A 23,252-nucleotide genomic window follows, 5' to 3' on the forward strand; every position below is an offset into this window, starting at 1 on the left:
TAAATGGTCAATAAATGTCAGACATTACTCATTACTCTTAAAAGAGCATTTAGAAGACCTTTGAAAAGTAAGGCCTCATAGATCAAGAATATGATCATATGGCATCCTTAATCCACATGAAATTCCAGAAGAAATGTGTGATTAAAATCTGAAGTCATGCTAGGTTTTTTCCTCTTCAACTCTTGTTGGCAGACAAGAATAATATCTGGATATTTGTCGACCAAAATGATGCCAATTTGTAAATTAAAATGTCACCTAGTGGCCCTTTTTCTTATGTGTTTTTTGTATAAGAAATTTTCTGTGAAATATCCTTCCATTGTTTAAGCTTTTGTTTGGTCATCTTTATTTAGTTTGCATGAAGTTGAAAATTAAGGCATTTTTAAAAAATTTTACTTCATGCCCATTTTATGGCAGGGCTTGGGGGGAAGATAAAAATTCAATTTGAACATATACTTGTAAATTCTAATGCAAAATTATACAATTTTTCTTGTAAACAATACCAATTTTAATTAGAGAGCATTTTCTTTTAGCCTGTATTTCAGTCTAGAAGAAAAGGTAATGAGTAAAACAAATTGCGTTGTTAAAAGGATTATAGTGCTGCATTGTCTGAAGTTAGCACCTCCTGGACTGAATCGTCTGTCTAGACTAAATGTATTACAAGTCTGTATGGCAAGTTTGCAGCAAGATCATGTGCATATCATCCCATTGTAAAACAACTTCAAAAAATATGGGAACACAGTTATTTTTACACAGTTCTTTTTGTTTTTTTGTGTGTGTGCTGTCGCTTGTCGACAACAGCTTTTTGTTTTCCTCAATGAGGAGTGTTACTCATTTGTGAGCCTTCATTTACTCAAAGTGAAATGGTTAAAAATATTTATCCTGTTAGAATAGTCTGCATCTTTTTAACAACTCATTAAAAAAACAAAACAGAAAAAAAAGAATATGATCGTAGCCTAAAGAAGAATTTTTAAATCTGTTTCTCTACCTGATGTCGCCCTTGCAACTCTAAGATGATTAGAGATTATGTTATCCTTACAAAATCAGAAAATATTCTATTACCGTCCAGCTGAAGGTCAGAGACAGTTACAGTTCAATTCTGGATAAAACAATACAGAGTTAAAATTTTTTTTTAACAAATTTCTCCCCAAAGACTTGTATTTATATGTTTCACAAAATATCAGTAATAACTTTGATTTTACCCTTCTAATACTGTGTGAATAAATCAAAGATTTACTACAAAACATATCCACTAGGCAAATAAAGAAGAGTTACACTATATTTTCCACCTTTTGTTAATTATATCTTTGGCTAAAGCTAAGTAAAAACAGTTAACATATACTCTTTATTAGTAGAACATAATAAAGAGTTCAATTACACAACTTTAATCTCAACTTATTATTATTATGGAAATCAATACCTACCCCCACACATCTATTATTGCATATGAAATCATACACCAATCAAAAGTAACAGAAAAATAAAGCTATTTATTAAGTGAAGACTTGTTAAAGAAAACTGCTACTATGATTCTGAAGGTTCTCTTGATTCTAAACAAACAGAGACTGTTCAATTCATCATATGACCTAATTGGCATTCTTCGCTACTTACTCATACACTGGAACTGCACACTAAAAATCATGTGAATATCCTAAGGAGTCTGAAAATTTTTTCAGAATATTTTTTAAAAGATTTCAGTTCAGCACAATCAAATATTTCAAGCTTTAAAAGAAAAAAACTATAACTTATATGAAGCAAATAAGGTTTACATCTACTCAGTTTCTTGAGACTGACGTAATGACAAAAATTATTAAATAATTTGTATTTAGTAATTTTTATTTAATAATTATTGAAGTATGTAAAAAAACCTTGTAAGGCACTAACCGAAACTGATGTTAAACTAAAAAATGATTACTAAATTTGTCCAATACTTATAGACATTAAAAGAAATACATTTCTAATATTGACAGGATATATTACGAAATTAAGTAATAAATGTGTATGCTTATTTTATATGAATGAAGGAAAATGTATTCACATTAGGAAAAAACCTACATTAAAAAATAAAAGAAGTTATCTATAGGGAATGGGAAACAGGAACAGAAATTAGATTTATTAATTTTCATTTTTTTAACTGTTTTAATTTTTGAGTCATGTGAATATACACTTATTTTTAAAAGAATACATCATATAGGCATGGTGGTGCATACCCATAATCCCAGCAATTCAGGAAGCTAAGGCAGGAGGATCATCAAGTTCAAAGCCACCCTCTGCAACTGAGCAAAATGCTATCTGAAACACAACAAAACATGGGAGTGGAGAAAGTATAGCTCAATTGTAAAGTACTTGCTTTGCACATACAAGGCCCTGGGTTCAATCCCCAGCACAAGCACCACAAAAAAAGGAGGGGAGTGGGGATACATACTTCAAATGAAATTTCAAATAATGGCTGTTGTCTCCCTCTTTATACCTGAGAATATTTTCTAAATTACCAAAATTCAAAAGCAGCTTCAAAAGAGGGCTATGAGTGAGATTAGGGAGCAAAAAACAGGGGGAAAAGCTTAAAATAATATGAAGTACTTTCATTTTATTTAGACTTTAAATAATTCTACTATATATTACTCATTACAAATTATTTATTAAAAAGAGAAAATATTGAAAGAGAAATGCTTTCCCTTACGTCCTTTTATCATCCTTGAAGTGGTCTTCTTAAATAAATCTCTATATTTTATAAAACTTCAAGCTAATACTACAGGGCAACAATAATCTTTTTAAAATCCAGATTGTTGTTTAACACATAATCACCTTATAAACCGCATTTCAATCCACAACTTCCCTTTACTTCAAACTACCTTAAACTGACTGTGTTAGGAAAATGCAATTTCCTGTCCTGGTCTTCTCTAAAGCACAAGAAGCATCTAGAATATCTCACTTACAACTTATAGTACTGTTTAATAAAATTCTTATGCTACCATCAGCAACCCGCATCTAAACATATCTATACAAACTCCTAAATAAGTCAGATCTCCATTAAGTCTTCCATATACACTAATTACAAGATGATTTAAAAATGGTTAAAAAAAAAAAAAAAAAAAAGACTGGGGTCGAGGGAAGTTATTATTTAGTGGACATAATTATAGTTTCACTTTAAGATGAAATAGTTCTGGAAATGGATAATAGTAACACCACACAACAGTGTGAAAATACTTAATGCCACTGAACTGTTCACTTTAGAAGACTAAAAAGGTAAGTTATTATATGTGTTTGCTTTAATATATACCACAAAAGGAAAATTGAAAACAAGTAACATATTAAGAATACAAGTATCCCACAGTACAATGCTAAAAAAGTTCTTTAAAATTTTGTATTATTAAACTCTTATGGGAATTTATAAGCCAATTCTGTAATGTTTATATATTAGGCATGTAGGCACAGTGTCTAGGGCTCACAATAATTTTAGAAGCACACAAAAATGTTTTAAATTATTCTAAAATAAGAACAAAAAACCCTTTGCATCAAAAAAAAAACATGCTTTAATATATAACATACATATATTTTTCTTTATAACAAAGCATTCGTGCTTTTTTTTTTTTTTTAAGGGAGCCTCTGAAAGCAAAAATGCCTATAATCCAGGAAAGTCATAATGTAGCTCTTACGTTTTCCACTTCCTAATATGAGAATATCCAGGTACAATAAGAAGATAGAAAGATAATTGGATATGTATGCAAAACAGTAACCTTAAAGAAAAACCGCATGCATGAACAATTTGGGCCAGACATTTTTTTTAAAAAAACCTCAGTAATTTAAAATGGTATCTCAATTATTTCTTTTCAAACAACACTTTTTTGACAAGAACTACAAAGAGATATCCCATTTATATAAACAAATAAATAAATGTTTGGAAATTAACTTAATGAGGATTTAAAAGAACTAGACACCAGTAACTTTTTTGTGTGTGCGTGTGTGTGGTACTGTGGATTGAACTCAGGGATGCTCACCACTGAGCCACATCCCCAGCCCTATTTTGTATTTATTTAGAGACAGGGTCTCACTGAGTTGTATAGGACCTCGCTTTTGCTGAGGCTGGCTTTGAACTTGTAATGCTCCTGCCTCAGCCTCCTGAGCCACTGGATTACAGGTGTGCACCACTGTGCCAGGCTAGGCATCAATAACTCTTAAAAGAAAAATAAGTAAGTGGGAGGAGAAAAAGAATAGAAGAAAGAAGGGAATAAAGGAGAACAAAAAAAAAAAATAGACTATCCCTCATTATGTAACTTACTAAAATTGAAAATATTTCCTGAGTAAATTCATGTATTTAGTATAACCTCAATTAAAATCCCCAAATGATATAACTCAAATTTTGAAAAAAATATTGTGAGGGCTGCAGCTATAACTCAGTGGTAGTGCTTACCTCACACGTGTGAGACACTGGGTTCATTCCTCAGCACCACATATAAATAAATAGATAGATAAATAAAGAGATTGTATCCATCTACAACTAAAAAAATTATTTAAAAAAATATTGTGAGGGGAAAAAAACAAGTAGACTAAAAATAAACTTGAAAAAATTAAAAAATGAAAACTATCCAAATTTGTTGATACTGGATAAAAACAAAATGCAAAAAGATAAAGAATATTTTTTTTTTACATCTACAAATCCCAAAATCTCAAATATGTGAGAAAACAAAAATATGGAAAAGAATATCTAATGAACACTTGTTTGTATAATAATGCTAACATGAAGAAAAACAAATTGACATTTATTACACATCATACAGAATTTTATATAGGTTACAAATTAATTAATTTGTTCATTCATTTATTTTTGGTACCAGGGATTGAACCCATGGGCACACTACCACTACTGCCACATCCCCAGCCCTTTTTTTATCTTTAATTTTTTTTTTTTTTTGGTTGTAGATGAACACAATATCTTAATTTATTTATTTTTATGTGGTGCTGAGGATCAAACCCAGTGCCTTTACCATTGAGATACAGCCCCAGGCCCCCAGCACTTTTTCTTTTGAGACAAAGTTTAAATTTTTCTGGGCAGGCCTTGAACTTGTGATCCTCCTCCTTTAACCTCCCAAGTCACTGGGATTATAGGCATGCACCCTGAAGTCCACTTATGAATTAATTTTTTACTTAAAAAATGGAATATTTCTGGTAACAAAAGGGAGTTTGTCTTTTGATTTAAAATAACTGACCAAAATATTACACACACACACACACCCCAAAAAACTTACAGAATAAAAAATACCAAAATAAAGATAAAATGAAAACAAACAGAATGAAAAGAGAAGAGGGATTCTGCAACTAGAATGTTTATATTAGATAAACTTTTATCTCTAAAACATACAGAGATATTGGCCCATACCCACGCCTCAACAGTCAAAGTGGAGCAAAATATGATTTTAATCAAAAACAGAAAGAGTTATACACATTTAACTACAGGCCAAGCACTATTAGAAACACTTTATATATTAATTAATCTCACAAATGAACAACAATCCCCACAAGAAGAAGATACTACTTTCAATTCTATGTGGTAAACTACAAAAGGTAGGCCAGAAGGGCAAGTTATTTATCCAATGTGACATAACTAAGTAGTTCCAACCAAAATTTGAACCCAATTTTTTACCACTCATGTCAGTCTAACTGGTTAAACCTTAATGGGATGAGACTTCAAATATTTCTAGTAAAAACATTCTCTTTTTAAACTAACTTTTAATATTTTACTTCTTGATCCTTTTCTTCATGTTTATAAAAAAGAATGAATAAAACTCTTTGAAATGTTGAACACTTACCCAGTACGAGACTGGCCAACCTTATCACAAATATCCAAGATGAGGCCCCAGTCCTCAGCAGTATTCATCTCACTGGTTGCTTTCTCTGCAGATTGCAAAAGGAATTACAGAAACATTATTTTAAATGTCTTTAAAAATCATAATTATATTCAAATCAAACTGTGGTATAATCAAGCATCAATAAAAAACCCAAATAGTTGCCAGCAGTCTGGTTAGTAAGATTTTTATGTCCACCTTTAAAAGAGGAAGGAGCACATTTATTAACACATTTTCCCCATTCACATTTCATTTGCTTTTCATTTAAAATCAAATATAGGACATTATTTTTCTTTATAAAAGCAAGTTATATACAGGTCTATCCCCATCTGCAAATAGAAGGACTAAAGTAAGAAACATTATTTTCATTATCAAAAAATTCTTAGCTTTACTTGTCAATGAAGGGACACGGGTTAGGTACAGATCTCTATCAAAATGTTTCGTGTAATTTATTTGGCTAGTTTTATTGATTTATTTTTGTTTTGTTTTTGAGAATGTGGAGGAGGGAACTAAAGGACAGAAAAAAATCAAACTGCAAATATTTTTCCTAAACACTTGACATACTAAAAACATCAACAGAGGTATGGTATAACGAACACAATCATATAATTTAGCTTTCTTCCTTAATTATGAAAAGATTTTTAAAAAGACAAACACACAAGCACATGGAAAACATGAGATGTAATTAATAGCAACTATATCCCAAAAGCTTTATAACAACACATATATATGATAACCTATATAGAGGACCCAAAGGGGAGAATCATATATTATTATAAGAATCACATAATCATATATTATTATAACTAGCCTCTATATACCACCGAATTCTCATCAGCTGGAAAATGGTTAGCAGAAAGAATAGTAATGAAAGTGAAGAAAGAGGTCTTAAAATTAGGAAAAATTAATAAAAGCTCTTTGAAATGTAGTAGTTCACTACTTCGTCTTCTTTATTCAAGGCCACTAGCAACTACCTCTCCCCAAATGTAGGAAAAAAAAAAAAAAGTGAAGGTGTGTTTTCTAGAAGTCAAGCAAAGCTTTTCTGAACTAGTGGACACCATGCATAGTAAAGACATGGACACATAAAATAATGGAAGTACTTCTGGTTTCCAATCCAGCATGTAGGAGCTTGGAAGCCATCACTCCTTCCCAACAAGTAAAACATTGAACAAATTGAAAAATAACAACTCTTCTTAGATCTTTCTGGAAAGAAGCTTACAGAGCAAACTACTGACTCCCAAAATTAGAGAGACAAGCAGATGCAGAGAATCACAACTTAGCACAAGCAGAATTAATCTCCACAGGAATCAAAGCCAGGCTGGAAAATCTAAATGTAAACCGACAAATTGCTGAAGGTTCACAGGACACGAGTGAGTTTTAAATTCAGCAGATCCAAATCATAAGGGAATCCCCACATCTTTGTAAGAAATAGAGTGGATTTCACTGTGAATATATGAGAAAAATTTCCCTGTGCTAGTGGCAAGAAAGGGAAGAGAAGGAACCATTTTGAAACACACCAGAGTACTCTGCTCTTCTTAACAAGGACTGCCTTGAAGACAAACTATTTTACTAGGGCCTAACTAAACAAAGTTTTACCAGAGATTAAGGTAAGAGTAATTCCCAGCTCTAGTCCTCTCTACCTTTCTAACTGAGGAAAAAGAAATACCCCCACTATGTGGGGGAAATACTGAAAAGCATTTGTAAAGTTCACAGTCCAGAGGCACAGGCTCAATAAAAGACATACCTAATCATAGGACTATAGTATACTTATGCTCCCACCACGTCTTACTACCACACTATTAAGGCCTATTTAAGAGCCACCTAAAGGTCTGAAGTGAGTTTCTATTTTCCATACATCAAAAATTTACATATTGCCTGATGTGGTGGTGCACACCTGTACTCCCTGCTGAGGCAGGAGGATCGCAAGTTCAAAGCCAGCCTCAGCAACTTAGCAAGGCACTAAGCAACTCAGTGAAATCCTGTCTCTAAATAAAATACAAAAAAATAAGGCCGAGGATGTGGCTTAGTGGTTAAGTGCCCCTGAGTTCAATCCTCGGCATCTCAAAAAAAAAAGAAAAATTACATATCAAACTAAAAGGCAAAAACAGTTTGTAAAGAGAGCATAGAAAACCAGATTAATATATGGTAGGGATGTTAGAATTATCAGACTAAGAATTTTTGACACCATAATTAATATGCTAAGGGATCTGATGAAAAAAAGTAGACAGCATGCAAAAATAAATGCAAGCAGAGAGACAAAAATTCTAGGAAAGAATCAAAAAGAAATGCTAGAGATCAAAAATTATGCAAATGAAATAAAGACTTTCTTTGATGGACTCACTAATAGACTACCATCTGAGTTTGGTCTGCAAATAGAAATTTGACTGGGGTGGGGGGATGGAATATCTAAGAACAAATAATGGGAACACCAGAAGGATAAAAAAAGAACAAACAGATTTCTCCCAAATGTCAGACAGCAAAAAGACCCTGAAGGCTCTGGGAATACCAAGCAAAATAAATGTCAAGAAAACTTTACATGGGCATATCATATTCCAACTGCAGAAAAATCAAAGATTAAAAAAAAAAAAATCTTGCGAAGGCCAGTGGGAAAAAATGCCTTATGATAGTAAAACAAATACATCTGACTTTTCAGAAATCACCAAGCAAGACAAAAGTGACATAAAAATTTAAAGTGTTTAGAGAAAATAACTGCCAACCTAGAATCCTGTACTCTAAATTTTCTTTATGAGTGAAAGAAATAGTTTCTCAAACAAATACTGAAGTTATATGTTACCAACACTTGTCTTACAAGAGTATTTTTTGTTTGTTTGTTTGTTTGCTGAGATCAAAAATAGGTCAGAAACTTGGATTTACCTAAAGAAAGAAATAGCATTGGAGATATGAAATATCTGAAAGTAAAAGAATTTTTCTTATTATCAATTGTTCTGACATAAATTTATTTAAAATATCAGGAATGTATTCATTATGTACCTATGTATAAATATATGTACATATACATCTCCTTAAGTATGATTATACATATGTAAAATAAATGACAGCAATGTTACAAGGAATGGTAGAGAGAAAATAGTGGTATTTTATTATAAGGCACTTGCTCTGCCCATGAAGTTATACCATGTTATTTCAAAATAAAATTAGATTAGTTGTAAATGTACATTTCACCCTCTACAACAACCATTGAAAGTCTAAAAAGAAGTATAACTATGCCAAGAAAAGAGATAAGATGCAATCACAAAACACTAAATTAAAACCACAGAAGGTGCCAGGAGCAGTGATGCATATAATCCCAGCCACTCAGGAGGTTGAGGCATAAAGATTGCAAGTTCAAAGTCAGGCTCAGCAACTCAGCGAGGCCCATAGTAATTTGGCAAGATCCTGTCTCTAAATAAAATATTTTAAAAGGGCTGGGGATGTGGCTCAGTGGTTAAATACCCTTGGATTCAATGCTAGATACCAAAAAAAAAAAGGGAAAAGAAAGAAAGGAAAAAAACTACAAAAAGATGAAAAGTGTGAAAAACAAAAATAGAATCGAAGAACAAGGACAACAAAAAGAAGATAGTAACAAACATGGTAAATAATAATTCATCAACATTAACAGTCACTTTAAATCATCTAAATACAATACCAAGCAAAAGACTATCAGAATAGATCAAAAAACAATACCCTACTATATTTTGTCTATAAGAAATCCACTTTATAAAGACACATATAAATTAAAAATTAAAAGATGGAGAAAGAGATACAGACAGTCCCTTATTAAAAACAGTTTAACTTACAATTTTTAAACTGTTGGTCACATTTAGTACTTAATCGCACTTCAAATTTTTGTCTTTTCTGGAGTTTACAACATGTCCATACAACTCTCTCTCATGATGCTGGGCAGCAGCAACAAGCATCAGCTCCCAGTCTCCCACACAATCACAAGGGTAAACAACTGATACTCAACAGTGGACTGTGCTTCTCAGCCATGATGTTCAGTAAGTTAGCTGAATTAAGCACATTTTTCATTGTTTTTATTGGTGCAAATTGTATACAATTTTGGGTTTTCTGTGACATTTTTGTACATGCACATAACATACCTCCCCTCTCCCTCTCTTCTTCCCTCCCCTCCATCTCTCCTTTTCCCTCCCCTCTTCTCTCTGGCTTGATCCCTTTCTTACTCTACTGGTCTCTCATCATTTTCATGAGGTCCTTTTTTATTTATTTTTCTCTCTAGCTTCCACATATGGAGAAAACATTTGACCCTTAACTTTTAGAGTCTGGCTTATTATTTAGCATCATATTCTTTAGCTCTATCCACTCACTAGAAAATGGCATGATTTTATTCTTCTTTATGACTGAATAAAACTCCATTGTTGGGGCTGGGGTTGTGGCTCATTAGTACAGTGCTCACCTCACATGTGCGAGACACTAGATTCCATCCTCAGCACCACATAAAAATAAGTAAGCGAAATAAAGGTATTGTGTCCAACTACAACTAAAAATATAAAATAAAATAAATGTTAAAAAAAACTCCATTGTATGTATATACTACATTTTCCTTAATTACTTACTCATCTGTTGATGGACACTTAGGCTGGTCTAAAAACTTGTCTATTTTTCATTCCACTGTTATACATATCAATAGTCATATATCACTACAGTATGCTGTTACATACATTTTTGACATGATATTTCAACTTACAATGGGTCTATCTGGACATAACCCCATGTGAGCCAAGAAGTGTGTGGATATGCCAAGAAAACCAAAAAGTGAGAGTAGTTATTTTCAGACACAGAAGACTTCAAAACAAGGAAAGTTACCGAGGATGAAGAGGAGCACTATATAACAAGGGGCAATTAACCTAACAATCCTTAATGTGTACATGCCTAACAATAGGCCATCAAAATATGTGTGGTAAAAACTGACAGAACTGTAAGAAGAAACAGACAAGCCACTATTATAGCTGGAGCCTTCAATACTCCTCCATGAGAAATGGACATATCACGCAGGCAGAAACTCAGTAAGGATACAGTTAAACTCAATACCACCATCAATCAACAGGATATAATTGACAACTATAGACAACCCCAAAACAGCAGAATTTGTACTCTCTTCAAGCTCACATGCAGCATTCACCAAGACAGACCATATTCTGAATCATAAAACACACCAAAACAAATTGAAAAGAGTAGAAATTACACCATGTCTGTTCACAGACCAGAAAAAAATCAAACTAGAAAATCAATAACGGAAAAATAGCTTGAAAATACCAAAATACACAGAAATAAATAACCCACTTCTAAATAACACGTACCAAAAAGTCTCAAGAAATTTTAAAATATTTTAAATTAAAGGAAAATGAAAACACAATTTATCAAAATCTGTGGGATGCAATGAAAGCACTGCTTAGAAGAACCCTCACAACATTCAATGCTATAATGTTAGAAAACAATAAATACCTAAAATCAATAATATAAGCTGCAACCTTAGAAAACTAGAAGAGCAAATTAAATCCAAAATAACGGAAGGAAAAACAAACAAACATGAGAACATAACCAATGAAGCTGAAAACAGGAGAGAAAAGCAGAAAATAAATACTGCCCAAAACTGGTTATCTTAAAAGATCAATAAAAACCTCTAACTAGGCTAATTTTAAAAAAGGAGAGGATATAAATTTATATGAGAAATGAAGGAAAAGACAGCAATACAGATCCCATGGGCATAAAGATTATAAACAAAGACATATTATCAACAACTCTATGCCCACAAATTTGATAATCTAGATGAAATGAACTAATCCATTTGAGGACACAATCTGCCAAAACTGATAAAAATAAACAATCTGAATAGTTTTGTTATCTATTAAAGAAACTGAACAAAAAAATTAATAACCTTCCAAAACAGAAAGCATCAAAGATGGTTTTACCAGTGAACTCTCCCAAACATTTAAGGAATTCTTTACAATTTTTGTCAAAGATAAATACTTCCTAACTCATTCTATGAGGCCAGCATTACCTTAATACCCATACCAGACAACACTGCAAGAAAACTACAGAGCATTACCTTCATTAATATGAATGCAAAAATTCTCAACAAAATATTAGCAAACTGATTCCAACAATATATAAAAAGAACCACACATCAAGACCAAGTGAGATTTATCATAGCTATGCAAAGCTGGTTCAACAGCTGGATTAACCTTCCAGGAAAAGACTAAAACTGAATGCTCTAGCTCAGCCCAAGAGGAAAGACTTACAGATACTAAAAATATAATACTGAGGGCAAGGGAAGAAATTCCACAGTAAATGACCCACAAAATAACCAATGTAGTTCAAAATCAAGAAGGCCTAACCACACAATCAAGGCTTCCAATGTGCTTTTCAAGTATTAACCATGGGCAGACAGCAAAAATTATTAAGTGAAAAAATATCTAACATGAGAGATTAAGGAAAAGACGAAAGAAAGAAAGGGAGGGAGGGAGAGAAGAAAACAGAAAAAAGCAACAAAGCAACTTAGGAGAAATAGAATGCGTGAGAGGCAAAACTTCATAAAAATATTACCTTTCAAGATTATAGATGCGCAGAAGACAACCAGTCTTTACTGGAGCACTACAACTCATCAAAGAACAGAGAGATTAAATCACCAATAACAGACTCATTTTCCTTTTTAACATTAGATTTTCTTTGTTTAGTTGTAGATAGATACAATGCCTTAATTTTATTTATTTTTATGTGTGCTGAGGTTCAAACCCAGTGCATCCGCATGCTAGGCAAGTACTCTACTATTGAGCTATAACACCAGCCCAAACAAACTCATTTTTAAACCTGAGATGGAAAAACCAATAAAAAGATTCATATTTGTAATGGTTGGTCTTAATTATGTGAAAATAAAATTCCTACTTCTCTCCTCAATGCTCTGCTGCCTGCATCACTTCCCCATTTGACCTACTAATAAGAGCTAGAGATAGGTCACAGCAAGTACAAAAGCAGAAAATAGAAAGTAGCCAATTCTGTCCAAATTCTTTGCAGGCTTGTAATACCTGATCTATGTCACATCCCTAAGGGTTATAGCATCATCTACCAGTTGATCACTAACACTGAGAACTGTAATAAGCATCTAATAAGAAAGTAGTGGATGACAAACAATGAGTACTGATAATGTATGGGTACTTGCATACAGGATACCTGTGCCTAGCTATTTATATTATCATTTGTCTATTGTATAACAAAATCATGAGACTGGGTACTTTACATTAAAAAGGTTTATTGAACCCAAGTTTTTTAAGCTAAAAGTCTAAGATCAAGCAGCCCCATCAGTTGAGCCCCTAAGGGTCTGGTGGCTAAGAGCATCACAATGGTAAGAGTACCTATGGAAGAGACCCTGGTAGTGAAATAGGAAACCAGAGGGATTCAGAGGCCATGCTCATTTTTTTTCTAACAACACACTCTTGTAAGAAGGGTCCAATGGGAACTACATTAATCTCTTCTAAGGAGAGAAACTAATAAGCTCCTACTAGACACCACCTCTACTGAGAACCAAGCTTTAAGCCCAAGAACCTTTGAAGGACGCACTCAAACCATAGCATCATCCTACCATCTTCTAACGCGAAAGGTAACAAAAGCAGATGAATATATACAATGAATTGTTCGTGTAATTTAAAAAAAAAAAAAAAAAAAGGTCCAAAACATCTGTGATTTTGGCTTAGGGCTAAGAAAGCAATATCCCAAGGTAAAAGTCTCATAAGCAGTTTCTCTTTCATTTCTTGTCTCTCATCTCTTATTCCTCCAAGAATTAAGCCACAGAAACTAGAATTTCTACTTCTCAAAGGTAGGTCATAGAAAGGTGAACCCCTTTTCCCCACAGACAACTATAAAAACTAGAATTATTATGCTAATTTTCCCTTGACTTTCTGTTAGGAGCTAGCCATAACAAAATTAAAAACTTCATTCCAGAAGATTCTGGCCTCATACCCAAGAAGAAGAAACGCTACATCTCAGGGACCAAGAAGAACTTGAACAGATAAGCATTTGAGGGTTATCCCATACAATCTATTACCATTAGTTCCTCCTCTTTTTGTCCAACCACATTTCCACATGGCTTTCCTTGCTTCATCAAACCCAAGCATAAAAATGTATAGTTCACCCTGGGTCTGTGGGTTTTAATTCTAAAGGCTCCCATGTCAGGTAAGACTGATCAAATAAATTTGTTAAGCTTTTCTCTCATTAACTTGTCTTTTGTTACAGTATAGAGAATAGATCACAACTTTCTTTATAGAAAACGGATCATTCCCCTTAATCCACTCCTGTATTTAATTATTATAAAAATTATAAAACTTGAATACATATTCAATGAAAATGAGCTTCTAGAGTATGCCAGATCTTATCTGAAATGACTTACAATCTTAAAAAAGAAGAAGAAAAAGAAACTCAGATAGCTTAAATATAAGATAGAAAAAGTGTCATAGAGGTTATAGAAAGCCCAAATCAAGTTGAAAAAGAATCTGTGGGAAAAGCTGTGGCAAAGAATCTGTGGGAAAAGAAAAGAAGAATTAGAAAAGGCTTTTGAATACATTTAGAAACTAGGAGAACAAAGTAATGAATTATTTTCTTTCTCTTTAAATAAATAAAGAAAAAAAGCAAAGCTATAAAAAGAGGGAGGGAAGTATAATTAAGAATATCTATGTTGGCTGAAATACAGACTACTTTGCTAAAAATTGGGTTAATCAGATACAACCATACTAAGACCTAAAATACTAGAAGAGTTATTATTTTGATTCAGGAAACATCAGAAAGTCAAGGAAGAGTTTTGAACCAGGAAAAATTCCAATCAGATCTGGGTTTTTTGAACAACAACAAAATCAATCTACTACTAATATATAAAACCAGTTTGTAAAAGGAAAAAGGAGAAACATAATGAGAAAATATTTCTGTCCAGGTAACTAAGTGGGTTATTCAGGATGAAGAGACTGTCTTAAATTTACTTGTAATTGTTCAAGCATCCATATACATTATACATCTTTAGAAAATAAGAGCAAATTCTACTTTGAGTCATTCTTTGAAAATCCAGGCCCTCAGCCTAAGAGCTAAACAAATGAAAAAGAGCCCAAAACACAAAGCTTGTAAGTTCCATAGCCCTTCCCTTTAAGATTTTCAACCCCTTTAAAGTCCAAGAAGATTTGAGTTGTCCTGAACAATATCCCTCAAGAACATTTACTTCATCTTCGAAAAGAAAAATCAGTTATTACTTTGATCTGGTAATGCATGTTAATAATTAACCCATCATTCTGACTGACTAGTAGCCAAGCCAAGTAAGCTTCTTTTTTTAAAATATTAAAGTGAATTAAAGAAAAGAAACACATTTAGATTTTTAAAAACACCATCTTATTTAACAACAGCTAACTGCATTAAAACTAAACTTATTACAAAGTTAATAGTTAACCAAAAATGATAGGCCTATATTTGATCAAATATAAACTATGTTCATAATTATGATCTTATAATTCCTGAATTAATTAAAGTACCTTCTTTACTTTCCTATACAGGGTCAGATCTGATTCAACCTTGTATACACAAATAAGAAATGCACTCTTTTCAGAATTCCAAATTTTCATATCAGTTATTAATGTTGCCTCAAGAGCAACAAAATCATTAACACATTTCTTCTAGTTAAAAAAGAACAAATATTTTTTTAAATCAGAAGAATATAAACTATTAGCAGTTCAGCATGGTTTTGTGAACAGCAATTTTAGTTAAACTTTTTACTTTCTAAGACAAAAACAGGATTTGGGGAAGAGGGAAAAGAGACAAAAATAAAGCAAACTTGCCTAAAAAAATTCAAAGCTTTATAATGATGTAATTTTATCCTCAGATCTTTATGGTCATCCTCAAAAAGAGGAATTAAAGAAATTTGCTCATTAGTACTCAGAAAATCCTACATGAGAAACTCAACTAAATTTCAATAATTTTCTCAATGAATTGGAGAATTTTTTTATGATAAGCAGATACTTCTGATTTTCTCAAAATTTATGACTGTCAAGCATTTGGGGAGGGGAGAAATGCTGGTAAGACAACAACTTCAAAAGCTGCCAATGGGCAACGAGCTGTGGTTCAGGGGAAAAGCTTGTGCTTAGTACGCACGAGGCCACAGATTTAATGCCCAGCATCCAAAAGAAAAAAAAAAAAAAACACATGGGGAGGGGAAAATACCCCAACACCCTAATTAGAACAAGTGAAGAGAAGAATATGTCAAGCAAGAGGATCTATACCTAAAAAGGAATAGAAGGTAAGGCTGAAGAGTTAAAAAGAAGCCAAAAGTTAAGACGTCTTATATGTCACGTTAAGTTCAACTTAATTGAAGATTTTAGATTCGAATAAATATTTCACTCTGAGGAACCATATGACTACGTTTGTGTTTTTAAAATATCACTATCAGCAACCTGGAAATGACCGGGGACAGACGAGAGGCAGAGAACAGTTAGAGACTACTGTAGTAATCTAAGAGAGCAGTGATATAAACCTGCCTAAGCAGTTACATAAATAGAACGATGAATTCAAGTACTATTAGGAACTTAAGGACACAGACTACAGCAACACTGGAATTCTTGAGGGGCATATTCATTTTGCCTGGCACATAGTAGATAACATACATTTTTTTTTTTGGAATGTAGAGAATTATAACTATAGAAGTCAAGAAGGACTCCAAGGCCAAGGGCAATGACACAAGCCTGTAATCCCAAGGGCTGGTCGAGAGGCTGAGGCAGGAGGATCAAGAGTTCAAAGCTACCCTCAGCAAAAACGAGACATTAAGCAACTTGGTGAGTCCCTGTCTCTAAATAAAATACAAAATAGGGCTGGGGATGTGGCTCAGTTGTCCACTGCCCCTGAGTTCAGTCGCTGGTACCCTACCCTCACCCCCAAAAAAAGAAGGACTCCCAGGCTCTTGATCTCTGTGACTAAGTAAACAACTGATGTATGAGTCAGCAAAACAGAGAAAAAGAATTATTTAGAAAAAAAGTTTCAATATAATTTTTTTTCTTCTTTTTTAGTGGTGCTGGGGATTGAACCCAGGGCCTTGTGCATGTGAGGTAAGCACTCCTATCAACTGAGCTATATCCCCAGCTCCTCAATATAGTTTTATGACCATGCTGAATTTGTGGTATTTTCAACTCCAGTGAAGAGGCAGAATGTCAAGTGCATTTACAAATAATCCTCACAGCAACTCCATGAGTAGATATATTTCATACCTATTTACAAAAGTGGATAGTGAACTCAAGTACCTGTACCTGTTCAACTACCCATTTACCAACAGGTGCAAGTTAAGCCCAGAGCCACAGTCTTTTCATCAAAGCACATTTCAGAAGAAAAAGTATCTGGCTGTGGTTTATAACACTGAATGGATTAAAAAATCTGTAGGATGTGAGCTGGTCCCAAGTAGTCTGACAAGGAATGCAAAATGCCCTATTATAAAAACAAAGACATGAGTGACTTAGCAGAGATAGGAATGATTCAAAGATGCCTCTTGAGTTTTAAGCCAAGGCAACTAGAACATGAAATTACCAAAGAATGAATGAAGAACCATACTGGGAAAGACAAGTTTGGTTTTCTGATAGATTGATATTTAGGTGATAGCAACAGACCAAATAGAAACACAATACTGACGATCTAGAAAATATTAATAATTAATTATTGGATAAACTGAGTGCTTACTATGTAACAGGCATTGTCCCTAAGGTACTAGGGATAGAAATGAAGAGTTCTCATCTTCATGGAGTTTATGTTCCATACAAGAAATGGTCAACCAATTAATTTAACATCAAGTAGTAAAGTGCTATAATGAAAAATGATGAAAGGAAATAGTAAGGGTGAAAAGATGGATTTTTTTTTTTTTTTTTTAAAGAAGATAACCAGGAAAAACCTCTCTTGGAAAGTGACTTTTTAAAAAATATTATTATAGTTGTCAATAAACCTTTATTTTATTTACGTATATGCAGTACTGAGAATTAAACCTAGGGCCTCACACATGCTAGGCAAGAACTCTACCACTGAGCTAAAACCCCAGCTCTAGTCCCGAATGATGAAATGAACATCAAGACCTTAATATTCGGAGGCAAAGAAAATGGCATAAGACAGATAGCTATAGGGGCAGAAATGAACCTGAAGTGTTCAGATCCAAGAAACTTGGCTTGACAGGGAATCTGGATGTCATAATCACATCAGAGACCCAGAAAGGGGCCAGACTGCAGACCATCATAAAGAATTTGCATTTCCCTTTTAAGTGGTATAGGTAGCTACTACAGGATTTTAAGCAGGTAAGTAACACTATCTAACATTTAGTAAAGATCACACTGGACTTTGTAAATGAGAACTGATTATAGGGGACAAATGTGGTAACAAACGGTACCAGAAAGCTCTTGCCATAGTATGAAAGAGATTATGATGACATGATAACAGTTCTGAAGTGGAAAGAAGTAATGAGATTCTGGATATATTTCTTAAGTACAGTTAAAAGTTCTTATTGATAGAATGGATGTGGAGTGTGAAAGAAAAAGAATCAATGATAAACTTTAGATATTAAATCTCAATAGTAGGAAATAATAAGGGTATCATCTACTAAGATGGGCAATGGTGAAGGAATAAGAGGGTAGGGAGAAAGAAATGAATTAAAATTTTTGAAGCGTATTTTTAGACTCCTATTAGAATCCAAGTGGAGAGGTTGAATATATGGGTATCTAAGCTTGGAACTCAGGCTGAGGCTAAATACAAAAATTTAAGTATGATGAATATACATGGTATTTAAAGATAAGAGATTAGTTCTGCCTATCTAAGAGCCTTAGAAAGATCTTTCCATCTTCTAAGGTCTTCTTTAATTTCTTTCTTTAGCATTCTATAGTTTTTGTTGTAGAAGTCTTTCATCTCTTTTGTTAGGTTAATTCCCAAGTATTTTATTTTTTTGAAGCTATTGTAAATGTGGTAGTTTTCCTTGTTTCCCTTTCAGAGGATTTGTCATTGATATACAGAAATGCCTTTGATCTATAGGTGTTGATTTTGTATACTGCTACTTTGCTGAATTCATCTACTAGTTCTAGAAGTTTTCTGGTGGAATTTTTTGGGTCTTCTAGGTATAGAATCATATTGTCGGCAAATAGTGCTAATATGAGTTTTCTTTTCCTATCTGTATCCCTTTAATTTCTTTCGTCTAATTACTCTTGCCAGTGTTTCAAGAACTATGTTAACTAGAAGTGGTGAAAGAGGGTATCCCTATCTTGTTCCAACTTTTAGAGGGAATGCTTTCAATATGTCTCCATTTAGAATGATGCTGCCCTAGGGCCAAACATAGATAGCTTTTACAATGTTGAGTTATGTTCCTATTATCCCTAGTTTTTCTAGTGTTTTGAACTGAAAGGGTGCTGTATTTTGTCAAATGCTTTTTCTGCATCTATTGAGATGATCATATGGTTCTTATCTTTAAGTCTAAATGACCATACTACCAAAAGCATTATACAGATTTAATGCAATTCCAATCAAAATTCCAATGACATTCCTCATAGAAATAGAAAATCAGTCATGAAATTCATCTGGAAAAATAAGAGACCAAGAATAGCTAAAGCAATCCTTAGCAAAAAGAGTAAAGCAGGTGACATCACTATACCAGACCTTAAACTATACTACAGAGAAATAGTAACAAAAACAGCATGGTATTGGCACCAAAATAGACTGGTAGACCAATGGTACAGAATAGAGTACACAGAGACTAACCCACATATTTACAGTTATCTTTCATTAGACAAAGGCACCAAAAACATACATTGGAAAAAAAATAGCCTCCTCAACAAATGGTGCTGGGAAAACTGGAAATCCATATGCAACATAATGAAATTAAACCCCTATCTCTCACCATGCACAAAACTCAACTCAAAATGGGTCATGGACCTAGTAATTAAACCAGAGACCCTGTATCTAATAGAAGAAAAAGAAGACCCAAATGTCCATCATATCAGATTAGGCCCCTACTTCCTTAATTAGTCTCCTATAGCGTAAGAATTAAGATCAAGAATTAATAAATAGGATGGATTCAAACTAAAAAGCTTCTTTTCAGCAAAAGAAACAATCTGTGAGGTGAATAGAGAGCCTACAGCTTGGGAATAAATTTTTACCACTTGCACATCAGATAGAACACTAATCTTTAGGATATATAAAGAACTCAAAAAGCTAAACACACACACAAAAAAAACAAATAACCCAAAAATTAATAAATGGGCCAAGGAACTGAACAGACACTTCTCAGAAGAGGATATACAATCTATCAACAAATATATGAAAAAATGTTCAACATCTCTAGCAATTAGAGAAATGCAGACTACTCTAAGATTTCATCTCACTCCTGTCAGAATGACACCTATTAAGAATACAAACAATAAGCATTGGTGAGGATGTGGGGAAAAAGGCACACTCATACACTGCTGGTGGGACTGCAAATTGGTGCAGCCAATATGGTAAGCAGTATGGAGATTCCTTGGAAAACTGGGAATGGAACCACCTTTTGACCCAGCTATCCCACTCCTCAGTTTATACCCAAAGGACTTAAAAACAGTATACTACAGGGACACAGCCACATCTATGTTTATTGCAGCACAATTCACAGTAAATAAACTATGGAATCAACCTAGATGTCCTTCAGTAGATGAAAGAATAAAGAAAATGTGGTTTATATACAGGATGGAATATTACTCAGCAATAAATGAGAATAAAATCATGGCATTTGCAGGAAAATGGATGGAGTTAGAGAAGATAATGCTAACTGAAGTTAGCCAATCCCCAAAAAATCAAATGCCAAATGTTTTCTCTGATACAAGGAGGCTGATTCATAGTCAGGTTAGGAGGAAGAGCAAGGGAAGAAGAACTCTAGATAGGACAAAGGGATGGGAGGGGAAGGAAGGGGGCAAAAGGTAGGAAAGATGGTGAAATGAGAAGGACATCATTACCCTAAGTACATGTATGAAGACACGAATGGTGCGAATATACTTTGTATACAACCAGAGATATGAAAAATTGTGCTCTATATGTGTAATATGAACCGTAATGCACTCTGCTGTCATATATAACAAATTAGAATAAAATAAATTTTTAAAATAAATTTTAAAAACTTTAAAAAGTTAAGAGATTATTTTTTATTTTATTCTTACTTTATAAATAAAAAGCATAGAAACTTTTCTACTAGCTTTACAACTACTAACAACTCTCTAAACAGTCCTCTAAATTAAAGAACTATTATTATCCCTACATCCGACTTTAAAGATAAGAAAACAGAAGAACAAAATATCTGACCAACTAACCCAAAGTCACACTACTGATAAGCAGCAAGCTTGAGATTTGAATTCAAACAGTGGAACACAAGAGACTGAAATCTTTTTTTTTTTTTTTTTTTTTTTTTTGAGAGAGAGAGAGAGAGAGAATTTCTTAATATTTATTTTTAGTTTTCGGAGGACACAACATCTTTGTTTGTATGTGGTGCTGAGGATCGAACCCAGGCCGCACACATGCCAGGGGAGCGCACTACCGCTTGAGCCACATCCCCAGCCCGAGACTGAAATCTTAACACTAAGTTAAGGTGTCCCCTAAGACATCAAGAGAAAAAAATGTCAAAGAAAAAGAGACTTTAGAATTGAGACTCTGGGCATTCAACATTTGGATAACAAGAAGAAAAAAAGGTTAAAAAGAAGCTAAGCAGAAAATAAGAAAGGTTGGTGTCCTGGAAAACCATGAATAAAGTACATGTAAGAGAAATATTTAAGAGATCACCAAAGAAATGGACAAAGAACAGACCACTGGATTTGGCAAGATGGAAGTCAGCAGTGACTTTGAAATAAATGCTTGATGGAGCGAGTTATTTTTTTTAATTCAAGAGTTGAATCTAGAAGAAATGTAATGTCCAGAATGAATTTCATTTATTCAGTAAATGTATACTGAATGTTTATTAGCATTAGACCCTGGTCAACATGCTTGGGGTATAGTAGTGAAAAAATGAAACAAAAATCCTAGCATTAAAGGAGTTCATATTTTATTAACATGTTTAGGGGCTTCTTTAAGGAAAAAGCCATTGCCAGCATTTTGCCTCAATGTAAGAAATTCTATATTATATATATATATATATATATATATATATATATATATATATTATATACGATTGGCAGTTTCAGTGTGTGAATAAAACTGAACACAATTTTGAAGTGCAAATGCATGTAATTGTTAAGTGATTAACAATCACATCAAGTAGTACTTTAATATAGCTGAAACGCTGATGGACAAGGTAAGAAGAAATACTGTTAAAAAGCATTCTACATACTACATTCTATATGCTAAACAAGGAACTCTATAGGACTCTATCCAAGGATAATTAAACTGGTAATTTCTGAGAGAGGTCTTCTTAAATAAACCTTTCACAATATTTCAAAACATGAGAAAAAAATTGATCTAAATGCCAAAACCTAACAAACTTTTTAAAAGTAAGCTTTTCTAGAATAAAACAATGTGTCTATATTCAAGAAACTTACTGTCTAGAAGTCTTGTGAGAACCGCAACATTCTCAACAAAGATTAAACACCTACTATTTAGCACCACAAAAATAATTAAGGAACAAAATACAGGATACAACTACCTGGATAATACTCAATAATTTTGTAAAGAAAAAATGCTAAAATAATTTGCAGGAGTTTGGAAAAAGGTAGAAACTACAAAAGACTATATAATAGATGTTCTCAACTGGGAACTATTCTGACACTCCAGGGAGCATTTAATTATACTTTAAGACTTTTTAAAAACATGACTGGCAGTGGAATGCCACTGGCATCTCATGAGTAAAGACCACAAATGTACTGTATAGACTTTCATAAAGATATTTAGTCTAAACTATGTATATGTTGCTACTAAGAAACCCTAAGCTATATTTATCAGGAAATAATTCAGGCTGGATTCTAAATTGGACTATAAAAGGAAGATACACAGAAAGGAGAAATTATAGAAACAAAAGCATAAGGGCAAGAAGGAACCTGTGTTTGAACTGGGTGGTGCAGGTGCAAGGAACAGGTTTGACATTAAGAAGTTTGTCTGAATCCAAGGCAAACCTGTTCAAAACATCAGCAGGAATATGCAAGAGTCCCCGAGTTCAATATACACCACAACAAAGACAAACAAGGTGATTGGGATAGAAAGGTGATTGGTTAGTTGATAGTTACAAAAAAAAAAAAAAAAAAAACATTAAAACTAGATAAAGGTGCCAAAAACAGGAAAAGCTCGTGTTTTATTTTAAGCATTTTTTTCTACAGATTGACACAATATGTTATATAAAATTGTTTACACTGTGGTCGGCTCTCTATACATACTATTTCATTTAATCACAGAACAGAAATATGT

At 33.3% G+C, this 23,252-nt stretch overlaps 1 protein-coding gene across 1 annotated transcript in view; it reads right to left on the minus strand.

Annotated features, from left to right (window-relative positions):
• Stam (signal transducing adaptor molecule) overlaps window positions 1–23,252 on the minus strand; it is a 67,514-nt gene that overhangs the window by 42,902 nt on the left and 1,360 nt on the right. The window contains exon 2 of the mRNA XM_076831662.1: window positions 5,805–5,889. Coding sequence (XP_076687777.1) covers window positions 5,805–5,889 — 85 coding nt within the window. The remainder of the gene's footprint in view (window positions 1–5,804; window positions 5,890–23,252) is intronic.

Source organism: Callospermophilus lateralis, chromosome 13 (genome assembly GCF_048772815.1).
Source record: "Callospermophilus lateralis isolate mCalLat2 chromosome 13, mCalLat2.hap1, whole genome shotgun sequence".
In the NCBI taxonomy this organism is placed as follows: domain Eukaryota; kingdom Metazoa; phylum Chordata; class Mammalia; order Rodentia; family Sciuridae; genus Callospermophilus; species Callospermophilus lateralis.